At 40.6% G+C, this 18,685-nt stretch overlaps 2 protein-coding genes across 6 annotated transcripts in view; both read left to right on the top strand.

Moving 5' to 3' along the window:
- The first annotated feature begins 139 nt into the window (after positions 1-139).
- On the top strand, positions 140-6,743 carry LOC137603515 (delta-1-pyrroline-5-carboxylate synthase-like). The gene is made up of 17 exons (XM_068327056.1): positions 140-282; positions 757-874; positions 979-1,127; positions 1,245-1,394; positions 1,871-1,975; positions 2,057-2,215; positions 2,394-2,484; positions 3,424-3,548; positions 3,636-3,780; positions 3,855-3,928; positions 4,058-4,157; positions 4,398-4,618; positions 4,708-4,845; positions 4,931-5,126; positions 5,312-5,433; positions 5,940-6,222; positions 6,305-6,743. Exons 2-17 carry the CDS (start codon positions 778-780, stop codon positions 6,484-6,486), a joined length of 2,337 nt encoding a protein of 778 aa, XP_068183157.1. The 5' UTR covers positions 140-282; positions 757-777; the 3' UTR covers positions 6,487-6,743.
- Positions 6,744-7,487: 744 nt separating this feature from the next.
- LOC137603343 (arginyl-tRNA--protein transferase 1) overlaps positions 7,488-18,685 on the top strand; it is a 53,283-nt gene continuing 42,085 nt past the window's right edge. For 3 of the 5 annotated variants that reach the window (XM_068326668.1, XM_068326664.1, XM_068326665.1), the window contains exons 1-7: positions 7,488-7,648; positions 11,145-11,208; positions 11,337-11,399; positions 11,542-11,645; positions 12,323-12,547; positions 16,993-17,046; positions 18,020-18,234. In XM_068326668.1, the coding sequence (XP_068182769.1) occupies positions 7,549-7,648; positions 11,145-11,208; positions 11,337-11,399; positions 11,542-11,645; positions 12,323-12,547; positions 16,993-17,046; positions 18,020-18,234 (825 nt within the window). In that variant the 5' untranslated portion in view covers positions 7,488-7,548. The remainder of the gene's footprint in view (positions 7,649-11,144; positions 11,209-11,336; positions 11,400-11,541; positions 11,646-12,322; positions 12,548-16,992; positions 17,047-18,019; positions 18,235-18,685) is intronic. The other 2 variants (XM_068326666.1, XM_068326667.1) reach the window with 1 other exon arrangement.

Genomic DNA, 18,685 nt, shown 5'->3' with positions numbered 1-18,685 from the left:
TCCCGCCTGGGATGGAGAAGGCTCTTTGGGGGTGTGTCATGTAGTGAAGTGGGCGTGTTCAGAAGCATGACGCAAGGCGTAGTACCCACCCATCAAACGTACGCTTTCATCCTACGTAAACTGTACTTGCATAGCCCATGTAAGACATCGTATCAATAGGTTTTACGTATACGTGGTTCGTGAATAGCTACACTACGGTCCTTTCCACCCAGCGTGGGCTGTTGATGTGGCAGCACAGCGGCGCCGGCCCGGCCGTCTACTCGTCTCTTGCATTGCATTCATGTACGTGTGGTTGAATCTACCGTTGTTTTTCTCTCACGTAATGAATATTTTTGCTTAAAATTACTTTTGCTCATTTGGTTGCATTTATGTGTGGTCGTGATCTAGCTTATGTAGCTCATGCTAGCTAAAGTCAGCTACCCTCAGGAACGTTTTGACAACAGTGACTGACACTGTAGCTGCACGCTTACTGCCTAAACTTCAGGGGCTTCGTCTATGATAGTTTGTTTTATTGAACACCGCATAAGCTATGGAATATCTACTAGTCAAATATTTCCAATATAAAGGAAAATAAATTTTGTTGTCAGTGTGTACACTTCGACTGATGCAATAGTCAGGGTGTACACACTCAAACGCTATTCAATGTATGTGTCATGATATGCTATCTTTTTGACATTTTCAAGCTATGGTGTAGCTAGAAAACCATACAGAATGTCATCAGAATGATCTGACCCTGGTTTCCTGTGTCCAATACAGCTCTTCCCAACTGTCTGAGCCATGTTTACCAGACTGGTGTCCTGCTCTCGCCTACCATGTAGGATCCAGGAGAGAAATGTCTGCCCACTCTCCATCAGAGCATTTTCCCAGGCTAATTGTAAGTAGACAACAAACTCCTTTGTCCCTCATTATTAGTGTTGCTATGATAGTCAATGGAGTATTTGAATTTATGACAAAATGCTACTTGATTTTATTCTGCAGTCTCACTCCCTCGGCCCCATGGGAAGTCTTTTGCCCACCGCAGTGAATTAAAGCATGCTAAGCGCATTGTAGTGAAGCTGGGAAGTGCTGTGGTGACACGGGATGAGTGTGGTCTGGCACTGGGACGACTGGCCTCAATAGTAGAGCAGGTGACATTATGTAAAACATTATAAAAACACACATTATATGTGGCTCAAAAGCTGGGCTGAGAAGTCATCCTCCCTGGGGAAGAAGAGCTTGACATTTGTTGTTGTGTGTCCTGGCAGGTGGCCATGCTGCAGAATGAAGGTAGGGAGATGATGATTGTCACCAGTGGTGCTGTGGCGTTTGGAAAGCAGCGACTGAGGCACGAGATTCTTCTCTCTCAGAGTGTCCGACAAGCCTTGCATTCTGGACAGAACCAACTGAAAGACATGGTGAATTAAAATAGCACTCACTAGAACGCATACCTCTACCGTAGCTGAACAATCTCACACACGAGTGTTTTAACTTTCCCCGCCCATCACATTAGTTCAGTAGTTCTTGTGTAATCAGGGAAACGTAGAAATGCTTTATCTCCCAATGTGAAGAAAAGTTATTACATTTCTTGTTCCCGCTTGTCTATCCGGATTTACACCAAAATTTAATATGTCCTCTTCTGATCTATGTTCCACCCCTCTATGAAGATATTCAGTAAAGTCGTTTCTACATAACTAGAGAAAGCACCAAAAAAACCAAAGATTTATTTTGGAATGTTAAAGAAAGTAGAAAAACCCTTCATCTGGATCCTCACTAAAATATATTTTTTTAAATTCCCAGTTAAAGGTAACTGCACACTGGGAATTTTAGCCAATGTTTAAATAATGTATAAATACTTGTTCAAATAGACTTTTAAAAAACCTCTGTCTTTTAGTCACTTCCAGTTTTGGAAGCAAGGGCGTGTGCAGCTGCTGGACAGAGCGGTCTGATGGCGTTGTATGAAGCAATGTTCACCCAGTACAGCACCTGCACTGCACAAGTAAGTATTCAGGTTCACTGACCGACTAAAAAACTGACTGCATATAAGTTGCATTATTTTGCTTTATGTCCACCTTTGCAGATTCTGGTCACCAACCTGGATTTTCATGACGAGCAGAAGCGCCTCAACCTGAGCAGTACACTCCATGAACTGCTGCGTATGAACATTGTTCCTATCATCAACACCAACGATGCTGTTGTGGCGCCACCTGTTCCCAGCAGCGACCTGCAGGGAGTTGATGTGGGTACCATGTGAATGAAATGCAGTCTGAGCCTTTGAAATAATGTCCTTTCCACGCACACGCTTTGAATTTTTCGACAAATTCAAAGTAAAGTTGTCTTTTGTTTTGTTCCTTGTGTGGTGTGCATAGCCTCTATGTATTTTGGATGTGTTAATGAAGTGTCTATTTGCATTTCAGGTGATCAGCATCAAAGATAATGACAGCTTAGCTGCACGGCTGGCTGTTGAAATGAGAGCAGATCTTCTCATTGCCCTGTCGGATGTGGAAGGTAGAGAATAACCACTTATTATTTACTTTTCTTGTTTGCACTGACATTCATTATCTGAATGTGTTTTAAGCCATTCCAGTGTTTTTGTAATAAAGGATTGTTTTCAGGTGTCACACTAAAAATTTAATCTACATGGGTCTGAAACCCCAGTCATAAATAGAGGTTTGTAAATACAGTAATCCCTCGCTTATTTGTGCTTCAAGATGCATAGCTTCACTACATTGCAGATTTTAAGTAGGTAGTCATGTGATATCGTATGCGCATGCTATTGGCTGACAGCATCCATGTGTGCCCTTGTGTTCTGAGACTCGCTGTTCCTCCTGCAGGTTTACTTTAATAAAAAAGTGTTTTAAACAGTCTGTGATAACTTGTGTTGTTCTGTTGTGTGTGTGTTGCCCTGAGTTGGCCTACGTGTGTGTTTTCTGCATGTGTCGGCAAGACTCAGAAGGGAGCGAGAGAGCGAACGGGAGATCGTTGTTAGTTCTTGTTTGTTAGTTCTTAAGGGTGGACGCAAAATTAAGACAGTTCAAGCGATATTGTGTGTGTCATCCTTGCCCACCATAAGAAACAACAAGGGTGTTAACAGTCTATAAGAGTATGGTAAAAGGTAATACAGATATAAGGTGGTTTAATATCAGTATGGGGAGGGTTCATAAATGTTTAAATTGCCTTAAATAATAAAATAAATACTTCGTCGCTATATCGGGGAATTTCATTTTTCGTGGATGGTCCTGGGTCGCAATAACCACGTGTTTATTTTGACTGATCAGTCTTAAAAATACCAAGTGTACCAAAAACAGTTCTAATCAGCCTGTTTCAACAGTTGAATATTGTTTTCAGGAGTTATGGGCCAAGAGAAACTTGTTCAGCTCGTCTTGATGTGTTGTGACTTTTTCTGTTCTGTGAAGGATTAAAAAAAAAAAAAATCATATTCCACAGGTTTATACAACAGCCCCCCGGGAACAGATAATGCCAAGCTCATTGATATATTGTATCCCGGAGACCAGCAGTTGATCACATACGGCACCAAGTCAAGAGTCGGCCTTGGTGGAATGGAATCCAAGGTCAGCTCCAGGGATAATAACTTTTTTCTACAATGTAATGACGACTGATAGAGTTTGAATTATGTGCTATTATTCTGTCTGAATCAGGTGCAAGCAGCTCTTTGGGCGCTGCAAGGCGGCACGTCTGTTGTCATCGCCAACGGGACACATCCCAAAGTCACAGGCCACGTTATTACAGACATTGTTGAGGGGAAGAAACTTGGCACCTTCTTTTCTGAAGTGAAACCTTCAGGTACTGGTTACATCTGGAAGAATGCTTTTCCTGCTTGTTGTATTTGTTTTCATGTTTAATATGGACACCACCAGGTCCCACTGTGGAGCAGCAGACAGAGATGGCTCGGCACGCGGGCAGGGCTCTGGCCTCGCTGCACCCTGAACAGGTCAATCTCACGAGCTGAGCCTTTATTGCTTTATTCATCTAGTTTGACATTGTACTGGGAGCAGCTGTGTTCTCACTTCTGTCATTTATCTGTCATTCCTCAGATTGTGTGTTTGTTTGTTTTTCCCAGAGAGAGGAGATCATCTGCTGTCTTGCTGAGCTGCTTACAGAGAAGAAAGATGAGATTCTCAGCGCCAACAAAAAGGACATGGAATTAGCAAAAGCGTCAGGTAGAGAGATGTAGTGACGTTGCACTGCTTACCTTATCTAGCTGCGTGCGTCCAACTGACTCCATACTTTCCCAGTGGTACGCATCCACTGAGGTTTGGATGGTTTGTTTGTCAGCATTAACTTGGCAAGGGTCGAAGGACGGAGAGTGTCTGGCAAATCTGTGATTTGTGATTCTGGTCTATATGAATACAGTTGAATTAAAAGCAATTGTTTTTCACTAGGCATGTTTTCTCTCATAGGTCGTTTTTCACAGCCTCTAATCAACCGATTGAGTTTGTCAACTGCTAAGCTGAACAGCCTCGCTATTGGCCTCCGGCAGCTCGCAGTGTCCTCCAGGGACAGCGTGGGGCGGGTGCTGAGGAGGACCAGGGTGGCCAACAACCTAGAGCTGGAACAGATTACTGTCCCCATCGGGGTCCTGCTGGTTATCTTTGAGTCGCGTCCCGATTGTCTCCCACAGGTGAGTCAAACCCAAAACGCTTCTTGTCATGGAGATTTCTTACATCTGTCGATGAAAGTTAAACTCAGGTTTAATGTCTGGTGTCTCAGGTGTCGGCCCTGGCTATTGCCAGTGGAAATGCCTTGCTCCTGAAAGGTGGTAAAGAAGCTTCGCACACCAATAGAATTCTGCATCAACTCACTCAGGAAGCTCTTTCTATTCATGGAGTGACAGATGCCGTTCAGCTGGTACGAACAAAACGTGGGATGTTTGTAAAACAGAAGCAGAGGTTTTATTGTCCATCCTGTGTAGTGTTAAGTTTTCCTTTTCTAGGTGAGCACACGTGAAGAAGTTGAAGATCTGTGCAGACTAGACAAAATGATCGACCTGATCATTCCAAGGGGCTCATCTCAGCTCGTCCGGGATATCCAAAGGGCAGCCAAGGGTATTCCTGTTCTGGGCCACAGCGAGGGCGTGTGTCACGTCTACATAGACAGCGACGCCAGCATAGACAAAGCTATTAACGTCGGTATGTGTTTCCTGTGTGTAATTGATATCATGTTGTTATGGTTTAATGACATGTTATAGAAGCAGGAGAAAAGTCACGTTTTTCATATTTGATTGTGGTTGATTATATGTTGCCAAAGAGGTGGTTTTGTCATCTGGGTAACTGTTGAATTTAACATGCATGTGTGCAACTGTGTCTTACTCCAGTCAGAGATTCCAAGTGTGACTACCCTGCAGCCTGCAATGCCATGGAGACCCTCCTTATTCACAGAGATCTGCTGCGAACTCCTATATTTGACCAGATCATTGATATGTTGAGAGCGGAACATGTAAGAAAACGCAGCGATACTACAGAACAAGCCTCAGTACATTGCAGTAGAGTATCCAAAGCTGTTTAAATCAATCCACTGGACTTTAAGAAAGTTTCTTGAAGACATTTCACCTCTCTTTCAAGAGGCTTCTTCAGGACTCTTATGAGAGGCGAAATGTCTTCAAGAAACTTTCTTTAAGTACAGTGGATTGATTTAAATAGCTTTAGATAACCAATACCTGGATAGCAGAGATCCTACACAGACATATTACAGTAGATAGTTTTGTAGTTTTGATGGAAACAAAGTTCTGTTGATGAGGAATTGCTCTTCTTTCTGTAGCAGCTGGGCTCAAGTCCAGCTTGAACAATTTGCTCGTTGTCATCTTTCCCTTTTCTCTCTTTCATGTCTCTCTAAGGCTGCCCCTATTCAAAAATGCCAAAGGCCATTCAAAAATATTTTGCGAAGATAATTTTGATGGTTGTTTGTGCAATTCTTAAACCACTGTGATCATCTGTTTGTCTCAGGTGAAGATCCACGCGGGCCCTCGGTTTGCATCCTATTTGACTTTCAGCCCGTCTGAAGTGATGTCTCTGAGGACTGAGTATGGCGACCTGGAGTGCTGCATTGAGGTGGTAGACAGCATGCTGGATGCTGTGGACCACATCCACAAATATGGCAGCTCCCACACTGATGTCATTGTCACAGAAAATGAAAAGACTGCTGAACACTTCCTGCAGCAGGTGGACAGCGCTTGTGTATTCTGGAACTCCAGCTCTCGCTTTGCAGATGGATACCGCTTTGGCCTAGGTTTGTACAGTACATTTCTGAAGACTGAGAATATACCTTTGTCTTAAAAGTGGGACTTAATTGAATTCACTTTTATTTACAGGAGCTGAGGTTGGTATCAGCACAGCACGGATACATGCCAGAGGTCCAGTTGGTTTGGAGGGGCTTCTGACCACCAAATGGGTCCTCCGTGGGGAAGGGCACACTGTATCTGACTTCTCTGAACAAGGCAGTATGAAGTACCTTCATGAAAACATCCCTGTCCCCCAGGGGGGCTTCAGTTAGGTGACCAACCAAAGAGCCATCAACAATAGTGAAGACTACCAATTTCTACAGAGTTTATTTAAAGGTCTGTTTCTGCCATGAGAACATTAACCTCTCAGTTGCTGCTTCATCACCTGTATAAATCAATTATGTTGGTGCAGAATATCTCTGCAGAAAAGTCTGTTACTATTCTGCCATGTTCTTGGTTTGTATGAATGGATTCATAAACCACCTGTGAATTGGGGATTTTTTTTAGAATAAAGATTTTCCATAGGCAATGGCTTGTTTTTACATGACTGGTTAGACTGATAACATGCACGCACGCACGCACGCACGCACGCACGCACACACACACACACACACACACACACACACACACACACACACACACACACACACACACACACACACACACACACAGAACTCTCATTTCAAAGGCAGCAGCAAACGATCTTATTGACCCCTTTGAATTTTCTTCCTTTTTTGCAAACAGACTGTTGTTTTTTTAGTTCCTGTAAGGTTGGTTTGTGCAGGATTTTTGGATGTTTTCAGAATTATTTTTCAGAATTTTTAATAAATATACTCTACATTTTTAATACTGTATGTTGTACATTAATGTGTTTTTTTCTCATAATGTTAATTCTGAAAAATCTGCATCATAATGCCCCTGATCTATAATAGAAATCAGCTGACTTGTCTATTTTATAGGCTAAAAGATAATTGAGCCAGACAGTTGTTTTTAAATACAGTATTAATTAATGCTCTGTCAGGTGCGTTTTTGCAGTGGGACTTACAAGTACTCAGTTGCACTGTATAGTGACTGAAGAGAAGTAGATGATGTAATGATCGATTTTTCGACTAACACGAAGGTGGTAAGAATTAGAAGGTAATCTTAATTTATGAAAAAAATGAATAAATTAAAAGTCCACAACGCAGCCGTCGAGACAGGAGGAGGGTGTGTGCAGTGTTTTGAAAGTTAAGTTATCCTTGAACGCGGCATTTGATGACGTCATGGAGCTGGGCGGGGTTTGACATATACAGTACAGTGCTGGGACTCCAGTTGTCATCTGTTTAGATATTAAAATGGCAGGAAACAAGTCTTACACTATAGTGGAATATTTCGGTGGGGATGACGGGTACCGCTGTGGGTACTGTAAAAACCAAATTGGAAACTTTTCTCATGGTAAGTCCTGTAAAATAGCAAATCAAGCAACTCGAATCGGTGAACTGACTCATGCTAACGACCTAGCTCGCTCCGTCTACTTGCTGGAATAGCCACTGGTTTCGGAAGATAGCAGTGCGTATTTATATCGTTATCAATTCATGGAAATAAGTTATGTCTAATATTTTTACACTGCAAGACCAGTACAGTTTAGTGAGTGTATGTAGTTAGTATTCACCTGATGTCATTTCTATTATTTTCAGGTTTAAACTCAGTTCTTACACCATGGCAACACGACAAATCATTAATGGCGTGAAACGAAGTCTACCAATAAATGAAATCATTTAAAATATTTTTACACATTTAAAAAAAAAATCTTTAAGAAAAGAATCTGAGCTTCACTCGAGGTTAATACTGTAACTTTAGCTGCTTAGCATTTCACTTGTTAACATTTAGCATGAAGCTAGCCAACGGGTGCCTGTCAGTAGAGGACACAGGAGCAGGGATGATGTTCCCAACGCTCTGTGAGGCCTTCACTGACCAGGTGCAGCTCCGAGGATGCGTTCAGGTACGCTGGAGCATCGGTGGCTCGGATCTGGTGGTTATTGGGAGTGTGATTTGGTTTTATATAAGAGAGCTGCAAGTAGCCAGTGATGCTTTGTATGTAACAGCTTTACATACTTATTAGTGGTGGGAGTGAGAGTTTCAGGTGTAACGCACAGTATGGATGGAGTGGAGCTGAAGTACCATAAACACGTGACTGTGAGACGGCTTTCCCATCATGTTATGCTCATGATCTACAAACGTGTTACATCAACAGATCATTTTCATACAGTTTAAGGTAGTAAGGAAACATCCTGTCCATCTGTATTGTAAATCCTAGCTCCTGTTATGTGTGTTGGTCCAGATTCACTTCCAAGTCCTCCATAAGTTGAATTGAATAATGTATTTAAATATGGAAACCAGAGGCATTTGGAGGTGACAAACATACGCAGATATCTCCCCATAATTCTTCATGAAATGCTCCCTTATATGATGTGTCTTTCCTGTGGTGATTAGGTTATGGTTTTTTTTGGACATTTGTGAATTAAAAACAATTTAGAAATATTTCCTCAAAAAAGACAAAATATAGGATTATTGGAAGAATCAAGTATGGTATAGGAAGGCACAACCAGATAGCGTATTGATTTATACGTTAAGTTTAATGAAGCTAGAATGTATTAAAGAGATTTACTCTGGACAAGACAGCAACCATTCATTACTTCCTTAAAAATCATGTTTGCATGGAAACTGCAAAAATTTCAAGGAAATTAAAAATATTAAATGATCTAAATTATTATCATGGTTAATAAATGTAGAATTTTTTTGAAGCTAGCTGGTATACTGACAACTACTGTATATCTAATTTTGTCTGGGGGTCAGTTTCTTTCAATATTTCTTTGAATTCTCAAAATATCTTTCTTTTCCTATGCTACCGTGTTTGACTCAGCGTATCGAATCATATTGAAATGGTTGTTGGATTTGACCAGCCACGTTACTTGAGTCAGATTAAAGTCTGTTTGTTGTTTGATAATCGGTAGAAAACCAAGCAGCAAAAATGTAATTCAAGGCAACAGTATCCACATGATGTTGTTGCACCTAAAAGCCATAGCCCCGTGATACACTGACTCCCGTAATATGAATGAAAACATACACCTTGAAATTGTGATCACATGGGTATTACTATTATTATTACTATCAGTGACAGCTATTTAAAAACACAAATGTTCTTAGTCAGGATTCAGCACAATAATGTTTAAAATGGACAAGATGGTGTCACGGGGTGAGATGGGATGAGACGGGTTGACTATAATCAGGCTGTACTTAATGCAGCCATTCAAGGCTTGGGCTCAGAGCCTGCAGACGATAGCTGCTGTCTGAAGTCCGATCAGAGTGGTAATCTGGATGTGTTGCATCATGTGGGCATGGCGGCTTCTGGGGAGCAAGACTTCCTGTTTAATTCTAGTGAGTGATCAGTTGTATGGTCATATAATAGAGTTCAAAGTCTGTGTAGCTACAGTTCAAAGGAAACTGAACACTAGACCTGTGTCTGTCAACTGAATTTATGAAAATTAACTCATTTATTAGGCTCTTTGTTTCTGCTTTCTGCTCCAGACTAAAAATAACTAAATTGACCAATTTTTTTAGTGGTTCACAAATATTTGTTACTGGATTGCTTTATTTTTATAGGGAGGCATGTTGAACAGTCTATACATCAACAGCACGACTACCAGATTTCTGACCCGTGTCGCTGTTGAAGCAGGTGCTCAAAAAGAGGCATTGTCCTCGATGCTTTCCTTTAGCCCCCGCTGCATAGGACAACATCTGCCCTCCTGTGTTCTGTTGGCTGTCGTGCCTCAGTGGAGGTGAATAAATGAGCTGTGAATGACAGAAAGGTTCTGCTGTGTAGCCCTGATGAGAGGAGCTGTTTCCATTCACGTCCGACTCACACAGCATGATCCAGTTATACTCACAACTATTACCTTTAAAATTTCTGATTTCCTGAAAGAGCAATTATTAGGCTTTTTAAAATCACATACTTCTGTTTCATTACAAAGCATGGGGTCTTTTTGTCCTGGAGATTTACTTGTAGTACTTGAAAGTTTTCATAAATAAATGGATTTATTTATGATACATTTTCTGACCACTGCCTTTTAACACAAGTATTAAAGTAATATACTACAAGTTGTGAGCTATGTAAATGCTGGGGTCATGGGAATTGTGTGGCATAAAATTACATTGAATGTCTGATGAGGCCATAAGTTTGTGACATTTATACACAACTTCCCAGCAATGATCATATGTCACATGACGAAGAACAGCCAGAGCCTCTGGTGTCTTCAGGCCTCTGACCTGAGTCCTGTCACTCACTGTGGGATCAACGCTGAGTCGTCTCTTTGACTGTGTTGGCTGAACACCATCCTCCTGGGATATTAGACATTATTCAGTTTGTTTGTGTTGTGTTAACTGGTAAACAATGATTTCCTCCAGTAACTGATAGTGTTTCTGTGGAGTGTGTGTGTACACTGTGTTCATGGCTGCAGAAGAAAAGGTCAGGAGTTTAAACAGGAAGAACAGACCTCAGCTCTGGGAAGCAGGATCCAAGCTGCTGTGGATGTCAATTAGCGTGTTCGCCCTTGGGGCCGACAGCTTTGTGGGAAAATACTCAGTGGGACATTGTGATGTAATCTGAACTTAAAGTGAATGTTTTATGCCTCCTTTGATGATATGTCAAGGACAGCTTAAAGGAGGTTTGACACAAATGTCTGCTTGGACCCAAGAATGAGCGACACCCAGACATCATTGTGTCTCCATCCTGCACTCATAACGGGGCTTTATTCATCACCATAACAACAACATTGTCCATCGCCATGTTGATGAGAGATATTTAAAATTTGTTGCTTCTTTGGTGTAGAAGGTAACTACCCTTAGACAGTCATCCTAGCTTTAATAATGACATCCACTTTATTGTCTGCAGGGATGTGGTCTCACACCATGACGGTACAGGACTACCAGGACCTCATAGACCGAGGCTGGAGAAGGTCAGTGGTTTACCTTCATAATGATATGTTGTAATTTCACATTAATTTGGTTCCAGAAAGGCCATCTTGGAAGTCTTAAATCATTGATAATATACTTAAATGACTAATGTGCATTCTGTTTTTTCCAGAAGTGGGAAATATGTCTACAAGCCCATTCTGCACAAGACCTGCTGTCCGCAGTACACCATCAGGTAACGATAATCCAGCCGTCAGAAGTTCTTCCAGGGATCTTCAGAACTGACAAGATGGTTTTACAAGATGGTGTGATAAAGCAAATACAAATATATCCTGATTTACACTGTTGTAACCAAACCTGTGCTGCTCTCTGTCAAGATGCCATGCTCTGAAATTCCAGCCTTCAAAATCTCACAAGAAAATCCTGAAAAAGATGAATAAATTCATTTCCAATGGGGAGCTACCAAAAAAACAGCATGAAGGTGAGACATTACTTTAACAGGTCTGTGTTTGTGCTCTCATTCGTCTCATGACATGGTCGTAAAGTACATGCAAACGAAACGGACAACATCAATCATGCATGTGTTGTTAGTTATCAATATTGAATAGTGATATTGGAAAAAAACGTCTCCAGTTTTCTGGAACAAAGCAAAAACATGGAACAATTTTTGGATGAATTTAATAATTGTGCTTTGACGGAATCAATCTTCAAAATATTTGAGGAAGTTTGAGACTGAAATACTAGTCAGAGTCTCACCTGACTATTAATAATAATAAAACAAATAAGCTCATAGGTGAAAAGAAAAACAGATAGCAAGTTGCTATGGTACATGTGTCAACAAATATCAGCATTGTAATAAAAATAAAACTAAGACAACAACATGTATCAAAGGACCTTTATATCAGAGCAAACTGTGTTCATCAGTCAGATGTGTCTCTTAGATTATTTATGGAAAATGAGAATCCAGAGCTTCCCTTTCGCATCAATCACAAAATGTTGTCACAAAGTCTGTATAAGTATTTTTTTCATCATGTTGCATATCCTCTGAGATGAGTAGTGCTCATGCATCCAGTTCAGTGTTGATGCTGAAACGACTCACAATGATGTTGGTGCTTAAATTTTATTTGGTGTAAGCAGTATTGACTTTGTGCCTTGTAGGAGAACCAATGGACTCTGTGTGTGAAGAATTGGGCCCACGGGAACCATGTCATTCAGAAATGAAATGTCCTGCTAGCTCAGACATTCAGGCAGCAATAGCAGAGTGTCCAACTGTCACAGAAGTTTATAAGGAAGATGTGGATGTGACAAGTACAAACTCAGAAACATCAAGAAGTGATCTAGTTTCTGTCCCAGGTGGGAGAACAACCTCAGCTCCTAAACCAGGTAAGAGAACTGATGAGCTTTCAGCAAGCCGCTAACAGGGCTCTTCAATATTTTCTTTGATTTGAACAAAACTCCCCTCTTGTTAAAAAAAAAAAAATCTATATTTTCCCAAAATTCCAGTTTCAGACTCAAATAAGAGTATCCATCATGGACAAATGGGGAAGGAATATGTTTCCTACAAATTACCTACAATAGGTTTGCTGTAATTATGCCTGTTTATTTTAGGCTTATGTCTGGTGTTTTGCGGTCAGCAGTAAATATGAGTTTATATTTGTGGTGTTTGTTGATTTACTTTTACTACAATCCAATATAAAAAACGTACTAGCTGAAGTACCGATACTTGCCACATGGTGTAGCTGTTCATTTTGTATAGGACTCCACTTTGAAGAGGCCTGGTGAATGAGGACAGTGTTAGTTCCGTGTTGTCAGGAGTGTGTCTGGTTTTGGCTTATCTGTCATTTTCCCCACCTTACTCTCAGTACAGGACATCCTCATGGCCAACTCACAGTAGAGAATGAATAACATTCACACTAATGAGATAATAACTCCCATTAGACGCAGGAAGTGGCACTGTTAGCAGCCGTTTATATATCAGGTCATAGTCACTTTTCTCCCTCAAGTATCTAATGAGAACAGGCTTCCATGCTCATTAATCAAAAGGCGTGGATGTACATTGGAGCAGGAAAACGTTTATTGACACAGATGTATGCATAAACAATCAGTGTTCTTCCACTTTTACACCTGTGTCAGCACCACTCTTCCTCCATAGACAGTCAGAAATAACAAGTCTTTTTAGGAGGCTGGCAAAGAGGAAGTAAGAAGGATTTACTGTGTTGAAAAAGTGGTTCTCCACTCCCCTTATATTTACCTCCAACAGAAAACACCTGGCTACCTCTTTCCTCTGGGTTTATGACTGGAGTGCTTTATGGCACTGGGCAGGTTCCAGTTCGAGCTTGAGAAAACATACCTCCTCATTTGTCATACAGCATATTCAAAGCCAGAGGTAAACATACAGACATACATACACAGTCTGGGTTTTGTAAGACTCTGCTCTGGTATGGTTTTAAGGAATCATTCCAGTTTAATTCAAGTGAAAATAGTTAGTCCCAGGCAGTCTTTCAGTGTTGTGTGCATCCTCCATTAAAAAAAAAAGTTAAATAAAAATTCCTTCTGCCTATCAAGATATGACACCATCCAGAGAAAATTCACTGATGCACACTTTCTGTCATTCCTGCCACTTATTTGCTTGATGGCTAGGGGCACAGAGATCTCTTGTTTAAAGAAAGCTAATGTCTTTTAGGTTTTACTATTGAGATTAGAAACAGATGGGGAGATTTGTCTTACTATGTGTTATAGTAATCATCTATAGTTAAGGTAAAATAACTTTGTTGCCTCTGACCCACTATTATTAAACTACAATAGACCACCAAACGAATTAGTTTGCATCTGAAGGTAGCAGTGGTCTGGCTTGCTTTACTTCCTCCTACAAATTGTATGATCCATTTTTCATGTTCTTTACAGTGTGGGGTGACACTCCTGTCACTGCCCCCTAATTGTCTGATCATAAATTTGTCCCTGTGTTGTGGTATTAACTGGCCACAAAGTAAAGTAGTTGACCAGGTTTAACATTTAGGCAAGTTAGGACAATTTCTTGTACTGAACAGCATACGTCATTTGGCTGTGCAGTTTGATATGTTGACATGCAGTTGGATATTTAAATGGTTGCATGATTGCCCAAGCTCAATTGTTCTTTTATAAGATGCATGAATATTTTTGCTGTACAAACAAAGAAACAGCTAAAAAACAGTCAGATGATTAACTGTGGTCTGTGACACTGTTTCACAGAGGTGCTTACTGACAAATGACACTATATACCCCATATTTTAATGGTTGCATCAAGCGTCCTCCAATAGTGAGTTTGTGTCTCCACACATGTACAGACAAGAAAGCAGTATGTCATAACATTGACAATATAAAAAGTTTGAAAAGTCTGATCTGAAAGTTGTGTGTATTTGTAAATAAGCGAATGTCATTGCTTGTGCGAAGCCAAATGCTGGCGCACGGGCATCTGTTTTTTCCACAGGAGCTGATTTGTAAGACATTTAAAATATATTAAATAAAACTTGCCACCAGAGATCCTCCGTCTCCCCCCACCCTGCTCAATAAATTTCAGCTGCTTTCATTGTACCCTTTAAAGGACATGATGGCCAAATGAAACCTTCACCAAGCCACTCAGATTGTGTGCCTGCCAAATTTCTTGAATAGGTTTTTAACAGTGTAATTCCCACAATTTTAGCAGTTGTGAATGGCTGTTCATCCTGTGGGATCAAGCGTACATTAGTTCTCCCATTTCTTGGGATAAAAAAGCATAAATTTTTACTGATTTTAAATGTTTCCAGCCAATTTATATTGGCTGGAAACATTAGTTCAGAGTTCATGATTTTTTTTATGAACACTTGATATTTTTGACCAATTTCAAATTTTCAATCAGGTTTTCTTAACTTAGTACAAACAACTTTTCTTTTTTGGCTGATTTTGGTGGCAACTGTAATCATTCCAGATCCGAATCTATATTGCTGACACTGTGTAATCGGAGGACCCTGAAGAGTGGATAGGCATAGGATACTGTAATGGCTAAAAGGGCATTTGTCTAAATAGAATTTTCTCTTGAGCCATTGGTGATGTGGATCCTCTGATACGGTGTTCCCCATTGGTCTGTTCTTGGTTTTTTTTATTGTTCTTTATTTATGCTGCTTTGTAGAAAGACAATACTCAATTTCAGTATTTGCTCGACACAGACTATTGTGTCATAAAAAACCTGCCTTTTTGAAATAATGTGTCTTATAACCATCTGCAGCTGAACAACAAGTAATTCTCTTGAGTTGCATGTCTGTTTTACAGAAACACCTGGGTTCCCTCTTATCAGACTTAGTGCCAGAAATGCAGGGCAGACACCTTTTTCAAACAAAATTTTTTGTTGTTGTTGTCTGTATCAACTGAGGAACATCTCAAAGGTTAGGTATTTCCTCTCTCTACTGAGTCTTTAGAAATTCATTCATGCTTTTTTTGCTTCATGTTTAGACTACAGCAACTCACTATATTAATATCTGAGCCATGAAGTAGTCTCATTCTTTCAGCTAGTGCAAAGAATAGCAGGTTTTTTTTGTATTTTTTACTGAACACCAGAAGACAAGATCATATCAGTCTTAGCGGATCTTCACTGGTTAACAGAAATTAATGTTAAGACTTTGCTGTTCACTTTTAAAGCTCTTCATGGTTTAGCATCGAGCTACCTGCTACTCCTTCAAGACCCAGGAGAAACCTTCTGGCCAGATCACAAATCACTTCTCCATATCAAATTATTATTTGCATTTTTTGTCGTCATTTGTTGCTGTTATTACATCATGCTTCAAAGCGGTGATGTATTGTAATTGTCAGTGTTTGTGTGTTTGTCTGTCCGTTTGTCCACCAAATATCTTCACAACCGTTGCAGATAGAAAGATGAAACAAAAAGCAAATTACTCAGGCAGCAATGGGGATGAAAATGAGATAATGATCTTGACCTTGAGAAAACTAGGTCAAGGTCAGATTTTAACTTTTGTACTCTCAGGAACTGGATAAGATAGAAAGACAAGGGAGAAGGCCAGTGTGAGAAAGACCGTAGATCAAAGCTTGTGCTTTGATTTATGAAAGTAGGTCAGAGCACTAGCTTTGATCTTTGACCTATGCAAGTAGGTCTGGGTAAAATTTTGAATTCAGGGGTTGCTGGATGTTGCAGCCTCTGACTGCATTGGTTCTTGCTGTTGATGTTTGCTATTATTATTATTTACCATGGCTATCTACCATGTCAGTGATACATTTGGGAAAGAGTATAATTAATGTTGAATTAGGTTTGTGGTTGAGCTGGAGTGATGAATGCTGCTATGATTTCTGATTCCTGCTGTCAGCAATTAGCATAGACCAAACCAACTTTACTCTGATGGAAAAGCCCCCACTCGACCACCCTGTAATTCTTTTGGATGTATGAATTAGTGTTAGAAGGTCTACCTAAAACAGTTCTGCGAGTCTTCTACCATTAAAGCCCAGGAACGCTTGTGAGTTGATGGGGGTGGCTGGCAGTACGACAAGCAGGAAAAGACCATCATTTCCTTATTGCTTCAAACAGGATGTGGGCGTGTAAACTGTTGACATGGGATGCCCGCAGAGCTGTAGGGCTTGGCCAGAGCCTAGGAGATTTTGGTGTTGGGAGGGGGGGAGTAGAAGAAGGATGAAGTGAGGACCAGAAAGAGGGAAACGGGAAGAGATTCAGTTGCTTTAGAGAACGATCAATTAATGTTTTTGCAAGAGAGAAACCGTGTGTTCTGAAGTGGCATTATGTTTGCTAGTGTCACCATTAGTAGAAACGTTTGGGCACATTATTCCGTCTGCTTTTTCTGTTTCTCCAGAAATGCAAACTAGGTTCAAGGTGACCAACAGTGAATATTTAAAGGCACAAAGAGGTACTGCATGTGACATGACACAAGATAAGTGACCCATGTTGAACAGAGAGCTCCTGCAAAAAACACATCTACAATGACTGAGAGCTTTTGTGTGATTGACTTGACAAATAGATTCAAGTAGATTTCGGCAAACTACTGATTTCTTTACAGAAGGACAATATTGAAGTGAATAATCAACAAATCCTCCAACAAATCATCACATTTGTGAAGAAGCTCACTGTCATTATGCTGATGTGAGACATTCCTTGTAAATAGGTACTGAATGTACCTCCAGCATAGCTGCAAACATACGACAAGGATTTTATTGTCATCATTGTCACTTTAATTATCCACAAACCCCTCCTTGAACTACACACACCAATCATCAGGTGTTCGATCTACTTTCAGGTATGAATTTGTGTATATCCCTGTATCAGTATCCGATACATATAAATGTTAGGAAACATCACTCCTGGTCAAAGGTTAATTTCCAGGGATCAGTTGAACTAAGTTTCAAAGTAGAAGTAACTAATCTAAGGGGAAGCATTTGCCCTTTACGTAGATATTAACTCAGTAATTCCAGTAGAGCAGTCTGTTAAGCCTATCAGAATGGATTGGGTCCAGACAGACCGCTCCACTGCTCGTTGACCAGAATCTTGACCTTGATGAACCCTCGCTTCATTGGGCATTATTAGTTTCACATTTCCCTTCAGCTAGCTTATAAAACATTCCATCCCTCGTAATCTATGGACTGAACCTCTTGTTTTCAAATAGACTGGCAGATCTACTTCTACACTAACGGGTTGTTGACAACAGTCTTTATGAAAAGATAATGTATCATAGCCTCCTAAACAAAGATGTAATGTAAAGCCTTTGTAAAAGTTTGTTAAATCAAGTCTTATGGCTGCGAGTTTTTTTCTATGTTCTTACTTGAAAATGCTTTCAAAGTTCAGGCTATGCCAGTTGTATGGTTAATGGTACTTGCATTGTGCAGGCGTAGGGCCTGATGCCAACCGTCCACCCTGCCGGAAGGCCAAAGACGTGAGGAAGGAGCGACGTCTTAAGAAAGAGCAGAAGAAAGGTGATGCTGATGGGGATCCTTCTATTGTGTCTCCTACCCCAACTTCTCCCTCCCAGAACAACTCACCCAAACTCTTGGAAGATTTCATCGCTGAGTCATTACGTGACAACTCTTCTCATTGCCTTGAGGTGAGCAGTAATACAGAATAAATGCTCTCTTTTCTCTTTTTATTAGACTTGAAGTAAACATTAGCCTATTGCAATTATTCCAGCTGCTTCAGAAAGTGTTTTTTGATTGAACGTTTTGCCTCCATAACGTTTGGATTCACTTAACTTGAAACTTTGGTTTCATAGAGCCGTCTTCTTTAGCTCCAGTGACTTCACCATGTGTTTATATGTGCGAAGAGGAGAGCTGGCCAGAGCAGAGTGGAAAAACCTCTTCTTCCCTGTTTGAATTCCACCAAATGACAGGCACACCACATAGACCGGGTCGCATTTCCCTACTGATGACATTAAAACCACAGCTCAGCCAGTATGAAACAACATGGAAATTAACTCTTGGCATGGTTTGGAACGATATAGAAAGATCTTTGCCAAAGGCTTCAAACTGTGGTTGGTAGGGTAACGTCATTCTTAGTCT

This window comes from Antennarius striatus, chromosome 11 (genome assembly GCF_040054535.1).
Source record: "Antennarius striatus isolate MH-2024 chromosome 11, ASM4005453v1, whole genome shotgun sequence".
Classification (NCBI taxonomy): domain Eukaryota; kingdom Metazoa; phylum Chordata; class Actinopteri; order Lophiiformes; family Antennariidae; genus Antennarius; species Antennarius striatus.
Note: the sequence above shows the minus strand (reverse complement) of the source record. Positions and strands in the feature narration are given on the sequence as shown.